Below are 20691 nucleotides of genomic sequence, written 5' to 3'. Positions count from 1 at the left end.
CCGCAGAGGAAGGGGAGCCAGCAGGCCAGAGGTGGATGAACGCAATGCCCTCGTTTGGGTGTAGGGACTGATCAGAGCCTGAAGGTACAGAGGTGCCGTTCCCCTCACAGCTCCATAGGCAAGCACCATGGTCTTGTAACAGATGCGAGCTTCAACTGGAAGCCAGTGGAGTGTGCGGAGGAGCGGGGGTGACGTGAGAGAACTTGGGAAGGTTGAACACCAGACGGGCTGCGGCATTCTGGATGAGTTGTAGGGGTTTAATGGCACAGGCAGGGAGCCCAGCCAACAGCGAGTTGCAGTAATACAGACGGGAGATGACAAGTGCCTGGATTAGGACCTGTGCCGCTTCCTGTGTAAGGCAGGGTCGTACTCTCCGAATGTTGTAGAGCATGAACCTGCAGGATCGGGTCACCGCCTTGATGTTAGCGGAGAACGACAGGGTGTTGTCCAGGGTCACGCCAAGGCTCTTCGCACTCTGGGAGGAGGACACAACGGAGTTGTCAACCGTGATGGCGAGATCATGGAACGGGCAGTCCTTCCCCGGGAGGAAGAGCAGCTCCGTCTTGCCAAGGTTCAGCAATCTCATTAGAATCTCATCATACAGCCTTACAATGTATTAAACATCAAAACATATAGGCCAACGTTTGTAGAACAATTACATTTAAATTAATAACTCTAAATTAAGCATATAGGAGTACCTATTTATTTGTTAACCGCTCAACACAGAATAGCCGAATGTGCGCACTCCCTCAAATCGTTTGGAGAAAATATTTATATTTTATTCAGCTTTGTTCAATTGTATTCTTCATACTTTAAAATTATATAAAATAATGCCACGGAATTATAAGCAAATCATGTCTGCTAAATGAACTAGTGTAGCCCACAGCCATTTGGCATAGCCACATCAGGACCTAACATAACGACAACTCAGAGTATGCTATTATTTTATTCTGAAATAGACTACATTTTCTTCATCTCATGCTTCTTTAGACCTGTCTAAAATAAATAATGGATTTATTGTGAAGGTGTAGGCTATATTACATGGATTTATTATACTTTTTTATGTGTGGAAGCCAGGAGATGCTAAATGTGTTCATGTTAATTAACGGTCAATTACCGTGAGACCAACAGTTATTTGCTTGACAATCACCTGCTGACGAAATTTCGTGACCGCCACAGCCCTAGTAGTAGCAGTAGTAGTGTTACATTTGCAAGCAGTAGTTGGGTAATTTATTGAAGTAGTTGTATTTTAAGTGGTAATATTGACATTAACAGATTTAGTTGAGTGGTAGAGAATTGAGATGGATGGGGAAAGGCAGAGTGAGAGTGGAGCGGGTCTGGGGCTCTGAGAGGATTTAAACACCATGGTCCAGCAGACTGACTGCTGCTGTTATGGGGGGAAGTGGAAAATAACTTATTGGACCTGACCATTGAGTTTCCACAGGGTTTCATTTAACTCTGAAAACTGCACTGCAGAGTCCATCCAATACTGAGGGTTCAGTTAACTTCTCTCATTCTCCCTCTCTCTTTCTCTCTTTCTTGCTTTGTCGTTCTGTCTCTCTCTTTTTCCTTCTCTCTCTCTGACTCTCTTCCACTCAGTCTCTCTCGCTCTCTGTCTCTCAGGTCTCGTTAAGCCCAGCTGGGTATCATTAACAGTGAATACAGTCCAGATAGTCTTACCAGCCAGACAGTCAGGGAGAGGGTCACTAGTAACGGGGCTGGGAGTGACACCAACTGAGAGTGTGTATTTGAGTGTGTGTCACACAGGACCCTACAATTGTGTTGTTGATTTGGACTTCATCCTTACATTATCACCCTAGGTAGCACATGTGGTCCGGCCATCATTGTATATAATCTTCCCTTCTCCACCTCGCTGCCAGGTGTCACACATTAGCATTACACATAAATGCACATAATGGAGCCTTGTGTTCTCCAGTGTTTCCTCTCCCTCCCACCTCTCCTGTGTGTGTGCGTGTGGGTGTGCGTGCATGCGCGTGGGTGTGTGCGCTCTGGTTTTGGGTAAAAAAAAAAACATTTGATTAGGATTTCATGCATTCCCATCAAAATAAAATCTCTGCCATGGGATGCTATGTTATGGGTTTAAGGGGAAACCAGAGAGGCTGTAATCAGAAGCACATGTGGCTGGTCATGGTAGCTAGGCTAGCGTATGGCTACATACATACACAGTTACAGCTAATGAACGCATGGCCAACAAAATGCTCTCTGCATTGTTTTGCTTTCTGTTCATTTGCCCCGCCTGCCTGCCCAGGTTACATTGCTCTTGTTGTCCAGGAATGTAACCAGCCATAGCGTGTACTTTCATACCCTTGAATGAATCAAATGTTTAGATGTTATAATTTTTTATGTTTTCCAGAGAAGGTTAATAGTTTGTGGATATAATTGTATGTTTGCATGTGCTTGCATGTGCGTGTGTGCAGTGTACACACATGTTTGTGCCTGTGTGGCCTGCGTGTGTGTGTGTGTGTGTGTGTGTGTGTGTGTGTGTGTGTGTGCGTGGGTGTGTGTGTCACACTCTTAGCCCACTAATCACTACCAGATCTCAACTGACTGAAGTTGGGAGTAAATTATAGCTTTCAGAGAATCTCTCCTCTTTCTCTCTTCTCTAACAGTCTGTTTCAGAGGCAAATATATTTCAGTCAAGGTCTATGGTGTATTAATGTACAGGGAAAGATGTAAAGATGTCAGCTCCGATATGCACAATCATGGCACTTCCTGAAGCCACATCACAGGATAGGTTATGAAAGGTTACATTCTGTATAAAAAATGTGGTTCACACAACCTGAATACAAGAAGAAGAGTGGGTTGCAGAAGAGGAAATGATTAGGTGTTACAGTTTATATTATTCCGTATTTATTAGTTCAGCCTTCTCCTCGATCATGTGTAACTTGGAACACTCAGGACCTCACATCCTAGTGGTTGACTGTGTTTCAAAGCAGGTTGTGTATAGTGGCAGGTTGTGGGTTTCAGAGCAGGTTGTGTATAGACACAGGTTGTGGGTTTCAGAGCAGGTTGTGTATAGACGCAGGTTGTGGGTTTCAGAGCAGGTTGTGTATAGACGCAGGTTGTGGGTTTCAGAGCAGGCAATGGTTCTACGCTGACCTTTTTTACAAAGAGCACGTGTTCGCCTAAGTTGAAAAAATGTAAGCACACACAAAGAAATGTAGGAGCACAATGAAAAATATTTGAACTATTAAAGTAGAATTCTTAATTTTTCTTGGCGCGTTGGTGCTCCTAAATTAAAATATCAAGTCGCACAGCAAAATATTTAAGCGCATATGCAAGTAAAATGGTTGCACTGTAGAGCCCTGGCAGGTTGTGTGTTTCAGAGCAGGTTGTGTGTAGTGGCAGGTTGTGTGTGTGTTTTATAGCAGGTTGTGTATAGATGCAGGTTGTGTGTTTCAGAGCAGGTAATGGGTAAGTTGTAGGGATGCCCCTTTAATCAAGGCTGACTAGTGATTTAAGGCTGATATCATTGGTCTGCACAGCATTACTTCTCTGTAATTGGCCACTATAAAAGATAACTACCCTGCCTGGTGCATTACATAGTCAGGGGCTGTGGGAAGGCAGACCCTACAATCATAGGCAAGTATACACACACACACACACACACACACACACACACACACACACACACACACACACACACACAGAGAGACAGAATTACACACATTGCAGACTTTACTCAATGGTCTCAGGTTGTGCTATAGAGCCCAGTTGGTTCCACAGTAAATCAAACCTCTTCCTTTACTGTCATTAAGCTCTCCTCCATGCAGAGAATACAGTACATAGCCTTACTTTTACAAGTATATTCAACAGTTGTGATCTTAGTTGCATAAACATTTTTCACTTTGTTTCCAATTTGCTCTCGTCCTTTGTTGTTATTGAGCAGATCACCCCATGAAAAGTATGGACCAAATGTTATTCACATCACATCGCAGTTCACTTTTACTCTGAGCCTTGGCTTGTTCCACAGCCAAAGAGCTCTGCACTCTCCTCTCTCCCCTTCTCCTCTCTCCAGTCCTCCTCTCTCCACAACTCCTCTCACTCATGGGATAGCATGTGAGTGCTGTTGACAGTAGAGCCAGGTACGGCAGGGACAGGGGACCAGGGCAGGGGACTAGAGCAGGGCAGGGGCAGGACCGGGCAGGGGACCAGGGCAGGGCAGGGTAGGGGACCAGGGCAGAGGACAAGGGCAAGGGACTAGTTCAGGGGCAGGACAGGACAGGGGACCAGGGAAGGGCAGGGGACCAAGGCAGGGCACCAGGGCAGGGCACCAGGGCAGGGCACCAGGTCAGGGCACCAGAGCAGGGCACCAGGGCAGGGCACCTCTGTGTGTTGACTCTACCGGTTCTCCCATGGTGCAAGGACCATCACCCCTCTGCATGACCGTGAGAGGACGAGGGGAAGGAGAGGAAGTCTTTCCAAGAGAAGCTGATTGTTTCTGCACATCCAAAACCCCTGTGCAAACAGCATAAAACCCACACACCCTCTCTTCTCAGTCCCACCTTGTACTAACTACAGTGCACACTGTTTGATCAGTAGTAGCAGACAGTTCCAGTTCACAGACAGTTCCAGTTCACAGACAGTTCCAGGTCACAGACAGTTCCAGTTCACAGACAGTTCCAGTTCACAGACGTCTTGATATGTGTCTGTCTCCATACAGTCAGCATAAAGGTTTATGTCCAGTGCAGCCTGTTCATGATATCTGGCTGAATAAAGAGTTCCCAATTCCAGCCCCATAAAGCCCAGTCTGTGGTTTTCTGACGGGAGTATCTGTCCTTGGCCACTTCTGAGCCTGGGGGGAACCAATAGTTTTGTCTTCCAATACTTTTGGAGAACATACTTTTTCCCAGCACCAGAAGCAACGTTCTAGTCTTCTTATTCAGGAACAGCAGACTATAAGTTGCTGCTCTGTACAACTTCAACCCGCTAACTTCACTTTACATAAACACACATTTGAAGTTAAATAAAAGCAAGTAGGAGTGACAGAGCGTGATGATAGTGAGTGAGAACATTTCTGATTCTATCTTAAAAATAAAACATTCATGAAAGCTTTTAAGCACAGTAATATTTCTGTCCCATAGGTTTTACCACTGTGCACCTGTGAGATAAGTTAAGTCAATATTTCTGACTGGTCAGGTTCTGGTGACAGGGGAGCAGTGGGGTGGAAGGAGGGGGGTTAGGTCCGGGGGGAGGGGTGGGAGGAAGGGGAACCTGATGGTGGTGGGTGGTTTGGGTGGGTGGGGGAGGGTGTGTGGGTGGGTGGGTGGGTGGCTGGGGGAGAGAGTGGGTGGCTGGGGTGAAGCTGGGCACTTCCAGTACTGGGGAGTGGTTGGGACTGGTGGGACAGCTAAGAGGGGTCTCACTGTCTTCCTGGCAGGTGGGATGAGGTGAAGCTGGGGAGGGGTGGATGGGAGGGTAAACTGTATGGGGACGTGTGATTGAGGGAGGGTTCCTATGGTGTTTCACAGCCATTTTTATTTTACACACATTGTCATGTCCAAACTGTACCATTTGTAACCTTAAACTATTTACCAAATTGTACCATTGTGTATTCTATTGCTAATTCCCATGATTGGTCTTAATAAATAAATGTAAACAGGAATACTTATATTTCCATGCAGTGCTTTGGCCAGCTGTGTGTGTGAGGGAAGGACAGGCAGACTTCTCAGTCACATCAGCCTATTCATCAGTAGGAATTATCCACCAGCCTACACACACAGTCCACATCCACACATCCACACACACACACACGCACAATGCCACGTCTCACCTCCCTTTAATTATCCAGATGTGTCACTTCAACAAAGAGTCCATTGATGGGGAATATGTCCATATTTTATACAGAGAGAGTAGACTGTTCTATGGTAGAAAAATATACAAGGAAAACTTTAGTTTATGAGTCTTTCCTTTTGACAGTTACAGAATGTATTGCTCTGGATCACAAGACAGGGCACTGTGTGCAGATAGAACTATACTGAACAAAAATATGAACGCAACATGTAAAGTGCTGCTCCCATGTTTCATGAGCTGAAATAAAAGATCCCAGAAATGTTCCATACGCACAAAAAGCTTATTTCCCTCAAATGTTTAGTACAAATGTGTTTATATCCCTCTTTGTGAGCATTTCTACTTTGCCAAGATAATCCATCCACCTGACAGGTGTGATTTATCAAGAAACAGATAAAACGGCATGATCATTACACAGGTGCACCTTGTGCTGGGGACAATATAAGGCCACTCTAAAATGTGCAGTTTTGTCACACAACACAATGCTACAGTTGTCTCAAGTTTTGACAGAGCATGCAATTGGCATGGTGAGTGCAGGAATGTCCACCAGAGCTGTTGCCAGATAATAGAGAATTTGGCAGTGCGTCCGACCGCCCTCACAACCGTAGACCATGTGTAACCATGCCAGCCCAGGACCTCCACATTTGGTTTCTTCACCTGCGGGATTGTCTGAGACCAGCAACCTGGACAGCTGACGAAACGCAGTATTTCTGTCTGTAATTAAGCCTTTTTGTGGAGAAAAACTCATTCTGATTGGCTGGGCCTGGCTCCCCAGTGGGTGGGCCTATACCTTCCCAGGCCCACCCATGGCTGCGCCCCTGCCTAGTCATGTGAAATCCATAAATTAGGGCCTAATAAATGTACTTCAATTGACTGATTTCCTTATATGAACTGTAACATAGTAAAATCATTTAAATTGTTGCATGTTGCGTTGAAAAATGTTTTCAGCTTAAGAGTGCAATAAATATTGTGTTATTTGTTTTCTCTTCAACGGTTAAACTGTTTACCACTGAAATAATTATATCTGTACTTATTCTTTTGGATCCGGTTTGGATTTGATTTGGCAGTTGTTTTTCAGTTCATAAAAAAAAAACAGTGGTCTCTCACACTCACAGTCACACTCACACACACACTCACACACACAACCCCATCAGTGATTTGACCTCTACACCACAAACTCTCGAGGTATTAGACACGGCCCTTGTGAGTGCTTTGTTTGACTTCTCTCCCACAGGTTCAAGCCTGGTTGTTTTCCTTTGTAGCCGTCGTGAAAGCATTGAGAAGTGCTTCGCCGTCTGACATACATTTGTTATTCTAAAGATGTTTTGTGATGACTGTGTTTGACTTTATATTAGATAGACGTGCTCTGAGACTCCAAGCTTCATCTGTTATTAATGCATACAGTGAGGGGAAAAAAGTATTTGATCCCCTGCTGATTTTGTACGTTTGCCCACTGACAAAGAAATGATCAGTCTATAATTTTAATGATAGGTTTATTTGAACAGTGAGAGACAGAATAACAACAAATAAATCCAGAAAAACGCATAACAAAATTTTTATAAATTGATTTGCATTTTAATGAGGGAAATAAATATTTCTGCAAAAACATGACTTAGTACTTGGTGGCAAAACCCTTGTTGGCAATCACAGAGGTCAGACGTTTCTTGTAGTTGGCCACCAGGTTTGCACACATCTCAGGAGAGATTTTGTCACACTCCTCTTTGCAGATCTTCTCCAAGTAATTAAGGTTTCGAGGCTGACGTTTGGCAACTCGAACCTTCCGCTCCCTCCACAGATTTTCTATGGGATTAAGGTCTGGAGACTGGCTAGGCCACTCCAGGACCTTAATGTGCTACTTCTTGAGCCACTCCTTTGTTGCCTTGGCCGTGTGTTTTGGGTCATTGTCATGCTGTAATACCCATCCCCGACCCATTTTCAAAGCCCTGGCTGAGGGAAGGAGGTTCTCACCCAAGATTTGACGGTACATGGCCCCGTCCATCGTCCCTTTGTGGTGAAGTTGTCATGTCCCCTTAGCAGAAAAACACCCCCAAAGCATAATGTTTCCACCTCCATGTTTGACGGTAGGGATGGTGTTCTTGGGGTCATAGGCAGCATTCCTCCTCCTCCAAACACGGCGAGTTGAGTTGATGCCAAAGAGCTCCATTTTGGTCTCATCTGACCACAACACTTTCACCCAGTTCTCCTCTGAATCATTCAGATGTTCATTGGCAAACTTCAGACAGGCCTGTATATGTGCTTTATTGAGCAGGGGGACCTTGCGGGCGCTGCAGGATTTCAGTCCTTCACGGCGTAGTGTGTTATCAATTGTTTTCTTGGTGACTATGGTCCCAGCTGCCTTGAGATCATTGACAAGATCCTCCCGTGTAGTTCTGGGCTGATTCCTCACCGTTCTCATGATCATTGCAACTCCACAAGGTGAGATCTTGCATGGAGCCCCAGGCCGAGGGAGATTGACAGTGTTTTTGTGTTTCTTCCATTTGCGAATAATCGCACCAACTGTTGTCACCTTCTCACCAAGCTGCTTGCCGATGGTCTTGTAGCCCATTCCAGCCTTGTTTAGGTCTACAATCTTGTCCCTGACATCCTTGGAGAGCTCTTTGGTCTTGGCCATGGTGGAGAGTTTGGAATCTGATTGATTGATTGCTTCTGTGGACAGGTGTCTTTTATACAGGTATCAAGCTGAGATTAGGAGCACTCCCTTTAAGAGTGTGCTCCTAATCTCAGCTCGTTACCTGTATAAAAGACACCTGGGAGCCAGAAATCTTTCTGATTGAGAGGGGGTCAAATACTTATTTCCCTCATTAAAATGCAAATCAATTTATAAAATTTTTGACATGCGTTTTTCTGGATTTTGTTGTTGTTATTCTGTCTCTCACTGTTCAAATAAACCTACCATTACAATTATAGACTGATCATTTCTTTGTCAGTGGGAAAACGTACAAAATCAGCAGGGGATCAAATACTTTTTTCCCTCACTGTATATGGTAGGGTGGACCAGAAGGTTGAATTCCCCTTTAGTACAGTAATAGGATCAAGCATTTATTTCGACCCTGTCTCATGATATCTGTTTTTTTTGACAGCAGTAATTACATTTACATTTTAGTCATTTAGCAGACGCTCTTATCCAGAGCGACTTACAGTTAGTGAATACATATTTTTTTTATATATATATATATATTTTTTTTTTTATACAACCCTGGCGTTGCAAACGCCATGCTCTATCAACTGAGCTACATCCCTGCCGGCCATTCCCTCCCCTACCCTGGACGACGCTGGGCCAATTGTGTGCCGCCCATGAGTCTCCCGGTCGCGGCCGGCTGCGACATAGCCTGGATTCGAACCAGGATCTCTAGTGGCACAGTTAGCACTGCGATGCAGTGCCTTAGACCACTGCGCCACTCAGGAGCCTAAGTAATGAGGGACAGACAGCAGTGGACCAAAGCAGAACCGCTCAGTTACTTAGTTCAATATCAATCCCCATCCCCTACCCATGACCTCTATTCCCTGCATGCTTCAGTTTAGTGCACACTGTCAAGCCCATTGCATATATCAGAAGTCAACTGTATAATTTAGATTGCATATGTGCACACTAGGTACAGTATATGGGAGGCCCTACTTAGTGAGTCTAGGTTGATTCCTGCAGAAGCAATAGGAGTGTATGAAACCCATTCCTGGGTAAAATTAGCCCTATAGTAGGCCCCAGTAACCCCATAGAGCAGGCTGTGTACTAACACACACACACATACACGCATACACAAACTCACGACAGTAGACCCCTAGCAACAGGCCCCCTTGAGCAGGCTATGTGAGGGACAGTGTATGGCAAGACACAGGTCCTGTCTGTCCACTCTGCCCCACTACGGCCCCTCACCTTACGCCTAGGAGGGCCCCTAACTCCCCCTGTGCCTCCTCCTGTACCTCGCTCTGTCCTGCTACCTACGCCTCTCTTCCTGTCTCCCCCTATGTCCCTCCCCTGTCTCCCTCTACTCCCCTGAATTGACCTCAGACCAGAAGATTCAACAAATATCTCTGCTGCCTATTGGGCCTCTGCTGGTATAGCTGCAGAATGATAGTTATTATTAGTTGGATCCTGAAGGGCTGGGGGGTGAATAGTGCTGTCTGATCTAGATCCTCTCCTCCACCTCATTTTAGTCAGGAATGTATTTTAGTCAGTGAGGTGAGGTGAGAGGTTGGGCTTATGTACCTGTCATCTCTGACCTGTGGACATACTGTACCTGTGCTGTGCTGTCTTCTCTTCTCTGTGCTGTGCTGTCCCTCTCTCCTTCCCTCTCTTTCCAGTCCTGACAGCCTGTCAGTGAGAGGTGTGTAACTGAACAGCAGCTGTAATGTTGGACTGCAGAAACACTACTCTCAACAGTTTGCTGCATCAGAATAAAACATTATCAAGAGGAGTTACTCACTGATCATTACTGAAAGCTTGATCTCAGCTCCTAACATGTCAGCAAACTTTTACAGACACTGCAAAAACATTTACAGAAAATGGCAATTTGGACTTGATAACTATGTCAAGAATTGGAGGTTAAAACGATACTGGTGAGTGGATAAGTGTTCCATGCTGCTATGAAATGAGAAGGAGCAGAAGTTTTCCATAATGGTGAATGTGAGACAGCCCATAACCCTGTATCCTGTGTGTCAGAGCCTGCTCTGATGTTACCATAGCAAAGCCTTGTTATGAGACAACAGCCCTGCGCTCCATGCAGATACCTACCTGGATGGAGAATACAGCTCTTACTAAGAGAGAGAGAGAGAGGAAAGGGCAGTGGTGAAAAGTAACTAAGTAAAAATACTTTGAAGTACTACTTAATTAGTTTTTCTGGGTATCTGTACTTTACTATTTATATTTTTGACAACTTTTACTCCACTACATTCCTAAAAAATATATGTACTTTTTACTCGCATTATTTTCCCTGACACCCAAAAGTACTTGTTTTAAATTTCGAATGCTCAGGCAGGACAGCAATATGGTCAAATTCACACACATATCAATATAACGTGTTGTCATTACTACTGCCTCTGATCTGACGGACTCACTAAACACAAATACTGCGTTTGTAAATTATGTCTGAGTGTTTGAGTGTGCCCTTGGCTGTCCGTAAATTTAAAAAACAAGACAATTGTGCCATCTGGTTTGCTTAATATAAGGAATTTGAAGTATGACAGTTGAGTACTTTTTCCACCATTGTACTTAAGTACATTTAAAACCAGATACTTTTAGACTTTTACTGAAGTAGTATTTTACAAGGTGACTTTCACTTTTACTTTAGTCATTTTCTATTAAGGTACACTACAGTGGGGGAAAAAAGTATTTAGTCAGCCACCAATTGTGCAAGTTCTCCCACTTAAAAAGATGAGAGGCCTGTAATTTTCATCATAGGTACACATCAACTATGACAGACAAAATGAGAAACAAAAAAAAATCCAGAAAATCACATTGTAGGATTTTTAATGAATTTATTTGCAAATTATGGTGGAAAATAAGTATTTGGTCAATAACAAAAGTTTCTCAATACTTTGTTATATACCCTTTGTTGGCAATGACACAGGTCAAACGTTTTCTGTAAGTCTTCACAAGGTTTTCACACACTGTTGCTGGTATTTTGGCCCATTCCTCCATGCAGATCTCCTCTAGAACAGTGATGTTTTGGGGCTGTCGCTGGGCAACACAGACTTTCAACTCCCTCCAAAGATTTTCTATGGGGTTGAGATCTGGAGACTGGCTAGGCCACTCCAGGACCTTGAAATGCTTCTTACGAAGCCACTCCTTCGTTGCCCGGGCGGTGTGTTTGGGATCATTGTCATGCTGAAAGACCCAGCCACGTTTCATCTTCAATGCCCTTGCTGATGGAAGGAGGTTTTCACTCAAAATCTCACGATACATGGCCCCATTCATTCTTTCCTTTACACGGATCAGTCGTCCTGGTCCCTTTGCAGAAAAACAGCCCCAAAGCGTGATGTTTCCACCCCCATGCTTCACAGTAGTGTCAAGGGGTGCTGAAGGTGGGTGTGGTGCATGAATCAAGCGCAGGACGCAGAAGCTCAGTCCAAAAGACTTTAGTGCAATATTCACGTAGAAAATAAGCACAATAAGCCCGAAGGCGAAATAACGGCGCACACAGGCGTCAAACAAACGGCGCACTAACATGTGCGAAAAACCTCTCCAAAACACTGGAGGGAAGTACGTAGCTCCAACACGAAACAGAAGAGCAATCACACACAAAGACAAACACACACAACGAGAACTAAATACGACACTAACGAGGACTAACAAGACACAGGTGTACAACATCAAGACAAAACCAAACGAACATGAAACATAGATCGGTGGCAGCTAGTACTCCGGGGACGACGACCGCCGAAGCCTGCCCGAACCAGGAGGAGGAGCAGCCTCGGCCGAAACCGTGACAAGTAGGTATGGTGTTCTTTGGATGCAACTCAGCATTCTTTGTCCTCCAAACACGACGAGTTGAGTTTTTACCAAAAAGTTATATTTTGGTTTCATCTGACCATATGACATTCTCCCAATGCTCTTCTGGATCATCCAAATGCACTCTAGCAAACTTCAGACGGGCCTGGACATGTACTGGCTTAAGCAGGGGGACACGTCTGGCACTGCAGGATTTGAGTCCCTGGTGGCGTAGTGTGTTACTGATGGTAGGCTTTGTTACTTTGGTCCCAGCTCTCTGCAGGTCATTCACTAGGTCCCCCTGTGTAGTTCTGGGATTTTTGCTCACTGTTCTTGTGATCATTTTGACCCCACGGGGTGAGATCTTGCGTGGATTCCCAGATCGAGGGAGATTATCAGTGGTCTTGTATGTCTTCCATTTCCCTAATAATTGCTCCCACAGTTGATTTCTTCAAACCAAGCTGCTTACCTATTGTAGATTCAAGTCTTCCCAGCCTGGTGCAGGTCTACAATTTTGTTTCTGGTGTCCTTTGACAGCTCTTTGGTCTTGGCCATAGTGGAGTGTGGAGTGTGACTGTTTGAGGTTGTGGACAGGTGTCTTTTATACTGATAACAAGTTCAAACAGGTGCCATTAATACAGGTAACGAGTGGAGGACAGAGGAGCCTCTTAAAGAAGAAGTTACAGGTCTGTGAGAGCCAGAAATCTTGCTTGTTTGTAGGTGACCAAATACTTATTTTCCACCATAATTTGCAAATAAATTCATTAAAAATCCTACAATGTGATTGTCTGGATTTTTTTCTTCTCAATTTGTCTGTCATAGTTGATGTGTACCTATGATGAAAATTACAGGCCTCTCATCTTTTTAAGTGGGAGAACTTGCACAATTGGTGGCTGACTAAATACTTTTTTTCCCCACTGTACATGACAGAACGTATGTGGACACCTGCTCGTCAAACATCTCATTCCAAAATCATGGGCATTAATATGGAGTTGGTCCCCCCCTTTTCTGCTATAACAGCCTCCACTCTTCTGGGAAGGCCTTCCACTAATAATAATAATAATATGCCATTTAGCAGACGCTTTTATCCAAAGCGACTTACAGTCGTGCGTGCATACATTTTTGTGTATGGGTGGTCCCGGGGATCGAACCCACTACCTTGGCGTTACAAGCGCCGTGCTCTACCAGCTGAGCTACATGTTGGAACATTGCTGCGGGGACTTGCTTCCATTCAGCCATGAGCATTCTTGAAGTCGGGCACTGATGTTGGGCGATTAGGCCTGGCTCGCAGTCGGCATCCCAATTCATTCGATGGGATTGAAGTCAGGGCTCTGTGCAGGCCAGTCAAGTTCTTCCATACCGAGCTCGACAAACCATTTCTGTATGGACCTCAGTTTGTGCAGGAAACAGGAAAGGGCCTTCCCCAAACTGTTGCCACAAAGTTGGAAGCACAGAATTGTCTAGAATGTCATTGTATGCTGTAGCGTTAAGATGTATTTTCACTGGAACTAAGGGGGCTAGCCCGAACCATGAAAAACAGCCCCAGACCATTATTCCCCCTCCACCAAACTTTACAGTTGGCACTGTGCATTCGATCAGGTAGCGTTCTCCTGGTATCCGCCAAACCCAGATTCGTCGGACTGCCAGATGGTGAAGCATGATTCATCACGCCAGAGAACGCGTTTCCACTGCTCCAGAGTCCAATGGCGGCTAAGCTTTACACCACTCCTGCCGACGCTTGGCATTGTGCATGGTGATCTTAGACTTGTGTACGGCTGCTCGGCCATGGAAACCCATTTCATGAAGCTCCCGACGAATAGTTATTGTGCTGACGTTGCTTCCAGAGGCAGTTTGGAACTCATTAGTGAGTGTTGCAACCGAGGACAGACGATTTTTACTCGCTATGCGCTTCAGCACTTTTATTGTATTTTTATTTTTGTCTGTCCCGTTCTGTGAGCTTGTGTGGCCTACCACTTTGCGGCTGAGCCGTTATTGCTCCTAGATGTTTCCACTTCACAATAGCAGCACTTACAGTTGACCGGGGCAGCTTTAGCAGGGCAACATTTTGATCAACTGACTTGTTGGAAAGGTGACATCATATGACAGTGCCATGTTGAAAGTCACTGAGCTCTTCAGTAAGGCCATTCTTCTGCCAATGTTTGTCTATGGAGATTGCATGGCTGTGTGCTCGATTTTATACACCTGTCAGCAATGGGTGTGGCTGAAATAGCTGAATCCACTAATTTGAAGGGTTGTCCACAAACTTTTGTATATATAGTGTATCTTTTACTTTTACTCAAGTATGACAATTGAGTACTTTTACCACCACTGGGAAGGGGTGGAAAGGTGTGTGTGTGTGTGTGTGTGTGTGTGTGTGTGCGCGCGCACGTTAAACCTCTGTTACACAGTCACATACAAATCAGTGTTGACCTCAAGGAAGGGAAGATAGAAGGACAGATTTTAAGAGTATTTCCACAGAACAGGGCCTTGGAAAATGGAAAATCTGTTTTTTTCATTCTAACTCTACGGCCACTTTTACATGAGTGCTGCCCTATCTGGCCTCATGGTAAATACCTCTCTGACTCTCCCTCCCCAACACATGACACAAGCCGGCAGCTGTTTGTGTTTCATTAACTGTTCAAGCCCAGAGTTAGCACCTATATATTTACCCTTATAAGGAGGCCAGTGTCTCAGTGTGATATGGCTGTAATCTGATACTACAGGAACTTTAGCACTTCTGAAGGAGAAACTAACTAGATTATGTGTAATGATAATGAATGCACAATTAGGCCATTCAGAGGTTGATGGGTGTTGGTGAAGGAGAGCTGTTGAGAGAATTTGTACATTTTTACAGCTGTTTTGTTTTGTGATTAGCTGATTATAATAACATAATTACAGTGATGTTATTTAATTTGTGAGAGGATAGATGGTTTAGAAATCGTATGCCGAATGTCTGACGACCTGCCTGAAAGCAGAATTCCTTATATTCTGGAATTTAAGATAACATAAATGTCTGATATTGGTTTCTAGGAACTGTGTAGAGTTGTTCTGTAATATCGGGTGTCATCAGAGTTCCATCTTGGCAGAGAGACAGAGAGTTATTGGACAGCAGATCTAAATCAACACATCTGAATATGTATCCCATAGCCAGAATACAACTCAGTTATATTGAATGAAACTCCAGGGTTTTACACTGATATCTGGCAGTGGCCTGGTTATTGTGAGGTTCCTAGGTAGTTGTGAGTGTGTGGAGGATGGTGAGTGTGTGTAAATGTTTACTGCAGAGGGCACTGAGAGGTTTAGTGGAGGTGTGTGTGTGAGTGGTCGTGTTTAACTATACTTGTGGGGACAAGAAGTCCCCACAAGAATAGTAAACCTTTTTTTTTTTTCCAACTGGGGACATTTTGTTGGTCCCCACAAGGTCAAATGCTATTTCTAGGGGGTTTAGGGTTAAGGTTAGAATTAGGGTTAGAATTAGCTTTAGGGGTAGGAGCTAGGTTTAGGGTTAAGGTTAGGTTTTGGGGTTAAGGTTAGGGTAAGGTTTAGGGTTAGGGGTTAGGAAAAATAGGATTTTGAATGGGACGGAATTGAGTATCCCCACAAGGTTAGTTACATAAGACTGTGTGTGTGTTGCACATGTGTGTGTTGCGCGTGTGTGTGGCGCGTGTGTGTGCCTGCGTGTGTGTGTGGTTGTGAGGAGTGCTGTGCTGCTTGACCCTGACATGTTGATCTATCAGCCACTCCTACGCAGCCACGCACCGCCAAAATAAAGTTGTTTGGCCATGGATGAACAGCCAGAAATGTTCCCCACACACACACGTGCCCCTTTGGCCTAGGATGAAGACCAGGAAACCTCCCCTTGGCTTTCTGATCTCTCCAGCTTAACTCTATACAGTCCATAGTACACTCTTCACCCCTCTGCCTTTCTCTTCAAAAATACACTGCCACTTTACCTAAGGTTCCAAAACCCTATGCATTTACATGGTAGTTGCATAGGTGCTGTCCAAAGATTACAATCTTGCTAGAGAAATGTTCACACTTTTTTTGTAAACTAAGGTAGAACAACCACTAATGATTCTGCTCCAGTCGGTCCAGTAATAAATGCAGCATGGTGTTCGTTACATAAGAAGCTATTAACACAGTGAGAACTCCACATCTTAAGACTGTTTGTGATTATGTAACAATCAGTTAACATGACAGTAAAGCATTTACATGTGCAACCCCGTCTCTCTCCCCCCACACCTTTTACTGGATCATTATTAGTGGTAGGTCAGACAACCACATGAGACTAGAGTAAATCACTAAAAGATCACTGTGAGTGGACATCAACATTTCCTCTAAGGTAAGAGGAGATTAGACCATTGGCTGTTTGGGTCTGTTGAAGAGAGGAGGTGTGCTGTCTCTCTCGCTGTCTCTCCCTTTCTCTCTCTGTCTCTCTCGCTGTCTCTCTCTGTCTCTCTCTGTCTCTCGCTCTCTCTCCCTTTCTCTCGCTGTCTCTCCCTTTCTCTCTCTGTCTCTCTCGCTGTCTCTCTCTGTCTCTCTCGCTGTCTCTCTGTCTCTCCCTCTCTCTCTCTCACTGTCTCTCTCGCTGTCTCTCTGCCTCTCTCACTCTCTCTCTCGCTGTCTCTCCCTTTCTTTCTCTCTCTCTGTCTCTCTCTGTCTCTCGCTCTCTCTCTCTGTCTCTCTCTGTCTCGCTCTCTCTCTGTCTCTCTTTGTCTCTCGCTCTCTCTCTGTCTCTCTCTGTCTCTCGCTCTCTCTCCCTTTCTCTCTCTGTCTCTCGCTCTCTCTCTCTCTGTCTCTCTCTCTCTGTCTCTCTCTCTCTGAAATGCTGCCTTACTTCATTTATTCCTACCTCCTTCTGTCAAAAGTCCTCTCTAACACACACACACACACAGCCAGGGGACGGAGAACTACTAAAGAATGTTAAAGTATTTACTTTTAGATGTATGGGTACAGTTTTATGTACAGTTTTATTACTCAGAGCTGGCTACTGTAATGTTGAATTATCCCTGCCATTTTGATTTTAATATGCCTTCACTCTTCACTCGTGGTAAGATAATGAATGAATGGAAATTCCACTTTCAGACAGCAATTATTGTCTTTATTGAGCAAATGAAAACCATTCCTCCTGTAAAAGCTGCAGCTTTCCCTTGAACCTCTCAGATGATCTGGTTCCCTGGAGGAAAGACATGAAACAGCCTGAATATGCCCCATGGATCCAAACACGGACCCTTGAACTTCTGTTTCATTTCACCACAGTCCAAATACTTCAACTTGTATGACATATTCTGACTGTTGTTTTCTCATTGATTTCAGGTTTGAAGACCCTCTGTGTGTGAGTGTGTGTGTGTGTGTGTGTTTGGGATGAAGCGCCTGTGGGGGACACACTTTCCGCTGCTCATCCTGCTCTACCTGTTAGGAGACGTCACCTCGCAAGTTAACCCTGGTGAGTGTTGGCATGGGAACGGTGTGGGGAACGGTGTGTGTGTGTGTGTATGTACAGTTGAAGTCGGAAGTTTACACACACTTAGGTTGGAGTCATTAAAACTTGTTTTTCAACCACTCCACAAATTTCTTGTTAACAAACTATAGTTTTGGCAAGTTGGTTAAGACATCTACTTTGTGCATGACAAAAGTAATTTTTCCAACAATTGTTTACAGACAAATTATTTCACTTATAATTCACTGTATCACAATTACAGTCGTGGTCAAAGGTTTTGAGAATGACACAAATACTAATTTTCACAAAGTCTGCTGCCTCAGTTTTGATGATGGCAATTTGCATATACTCCAGAATGTCATGAAGAGTGATCAGATGAATTGCAATTAATTGCAAAGTCCCTCTTTGCCATGAAAATGAACTTAATCCTGAAAAAACTTTTCCACTGCATTTCAGCCCTGCCACAAAAGGACAAGCTGCCATCATGTCAGTGATTCTCTCGTTAACACAGGTGAGAGTGTTGACGAGGACAAGGCTGGAGATCACTCTGTCATGCTGATTGAGTTAGAATAACAGACTGGAAGCTTTAAAAGGAGGGTGGTGCTTGAAATCATTGTGCTTCCTCTGTTAACCATGGTTACCTGCAAGGAAACACGTGCCGTCATCATTGCTTTGCACAAAAAGGGCTTCACAGGCAAGGATATTGCTGCTAGTAAGATTGCACCTAAATCAACCATTTATCGGATCATCAAGAACTTCAAGGAGAGAGGTTCAATTGTTGTGAAGAAGGCGTCAGGGCGCCCAAGAAAGTCCAGCAAGTGCCAGGTCCATCTCCTAAAGATGATTCAGCTGCGGGATCGGGGCACCACCAGTGCAGAGCTTGCTCAGGAATGGCAGCAGGCAGGTGTGAGTGCATCTGCACGCACAGTGAGGCAAATACTTTTGGAGGATGGCTTGTTGTCAAGAAGGGCAGCAAAGAAGCCACTTCTCTCCAGGAAAAACATCAGGGACAGACTGATATTCTGCAAAAGTTACAGGGATTGGACTGCTGAGGACTGGGGTAAAGTCATTTCCTCTGATGAATCCCCTTTCCGATTGTTTGGGGCATCCGGAAAACACCTTGTCCGGAGAAGACATGGTGAGCGCTACCATCAGTCCTGTGTCATGCCAACAGTAAAGCATCCTGAGACCATTCATGTGTGTGGTTGCTTCTCAGCCAAGGGAGTGGGCTCACTCACAATTTTGCCTAAGAACACAGGAATAATGAATAAACAATGGTACCAACACGTCCTCCGAGAGCAACTTCTCCCAAACATCCAAGAACAGTTTGGGGACGACCAATGCCTTTTCCAGCATTATGGAGCACCTTGCCATAAGGCAAAAGTGATAACTAAGTGGCTCGGGGAACAAAACATCGACATTTTGGGTCCATGGCCAGGAAACTCCCCAGACCTTAATCCCATTGAGAACTTGTGGTCAATCCTCAAGAGGCGGGTGGACAAACAAAAACCCACAAATTCGGACAAACTCCAAGCATTGATTATGCAAGAATGGGCTGCCATCAGTCAGGATGTGGCCCAGAAGTTAATTGACAGCATGCCAGGGCGGATTGCAGCAGATGTCTTGAAAAAGAAGGGTCAATACTGCAAATATTGACTCTTTGCATAATCTTAATGTATTTGTCAATAAAAGCCTTTGACACTTATGGAATGCTTGTAATTATACTTCAGTATACCATAATAACATCTGACAAAAATATCTCATAACACTGAAGCAGCGAACTTTGTGAAGACCAATACTTGTGTCATTCTCAAAACCTTTGACCACGACTGTACAGTGCGTCAGAAGTTTACATACACTAAGTTGACTGTGCCTTTAAACAGCTTGGAAAATTCCAGAAAATGATGTCATGGCTTTAGAAGCTTCTGATAGGCAAATTGACATCATTTGAGTCAATTGGAGGTGTACCTGTGGATGTATTTCAAGGCCTACCTTCAAACTCAGTGCCTCTTTGCTTGACATCATGGGAAAATCAAAATAAATCAGCCAAGACCTCAGAAAAAGAATTGTAGACCTCCACAAGTCTGGTTCATCCTTGCGAGCAATTTCCAAACGCTTGAAGGTACCACGTTCATCTGTACAAACAATAGTACAAACACCATGGGACCACGCAGCCGTCATACTGCTCAGGAAGGAGACGCATTCTGTCTCCTAGAGATGCGAAAAGTGCAAATCAATCCCAGAACAACAGCAAAGGACCGTGTGAAGATGCTGGAGGAAACAGGTACAAAAGTATCTATATCCACAGTAAAACGAGTCCTATATCGACATAACCTGAAAGGCCGCTCAGCAAGGAAGAAGCCACTGCTTCAAAACTGCCATAAAAAAGCCAGACTACGGTTTGCAACTGCACATGGGGACAAAGACCATACTTTTTGGAGAAATGTCCTCTGGTCTGATGAAACAAAAATAGAACTATTCGGCCATAATGACCATCGTTATGTTTGGAGGAAAAAGGGAGTAGCTTGCAAGCCGAAGAACACCATCCCAACCGTGAAGCACAGGGGTGGCAGCATCATGCTGTGGGGGTGCTTTGCTGCAGGAGGGACTGGTGCACTTCACAAAATAGATGGCATCATGAGGAAGGAATATTATGTGGATATATTGAAGCAACATCTCAAGACATCAGTCAGGAAGTTAAAGCTTGGTCACAAATGGATCTTCCAAATGGACAATGACCCCAAGCATACTTCCAAAGTTGTGGCAAAATGGCTTAAGGACAACAAAGCCCTGACCTCAATCCTATAGAAAATGTGTGGGCAGAACTGAAAAAGCGTGTGCGAGCAAGGAGGCCTACAAACCTGACTCAGTTACAACAGCTCTGTCAAGAGGAATGGGCCAAAATTCACCCAACTTATTGTGGGAAGCTTGTGGAAGGCTACCCAAAACGTTTGACCCAAGTTAAACAATTTAAAGGCAATGCTACCAAATACTA

At 44.5% G+C, this 20691-nt stretch overlaps 1 protein-coding gene across 3 annotated transcripts in view; it reads left to right on the top strand.

The window, feature by feature from the left end:
• The window catches only part of LOC121533941 (discoidin domain-containing receptor 2), a 50800-nt gene that overhangs the window by 10384 nt on the left and 19725 nt on the right, over positions 1–20691 (top strand). For all 3 annotated transcript variants that reach the window (XM_041840309.2, XM_041840310.2, XM_041840308.2), the window contains exon 2: positions 17573–17702. In XM_041840309.2, the coding sequence (XP_041696243.1) occupies positions 17621–17702 (82 nt within the window). In that variant the 5' untranslated portion in view covers positions 17573–17620. The remainder of the gene's footprint in view (positions 1–17572; positions 17703–20691) is intronic.

This window comes from Coregonus clupeaformis, chromosome 20, assembly GCF_020615455.1.
Source record: "Coregonus clupeaformis isolate EN_2021a chromosome 20, ASM2061545v1, whole genome shotgun sequence".
NCBI classification, from domain to species: domain Eukaryota; kingdom Metazoa; phylum Chordata; class Actinopteri; order Salmoniformes; family Salmonidae; genus Coregonus; species Coregonus clupeaformis.
This window is presented reverse-complemented; position numbering and strand designations above follow the sequence as displayed.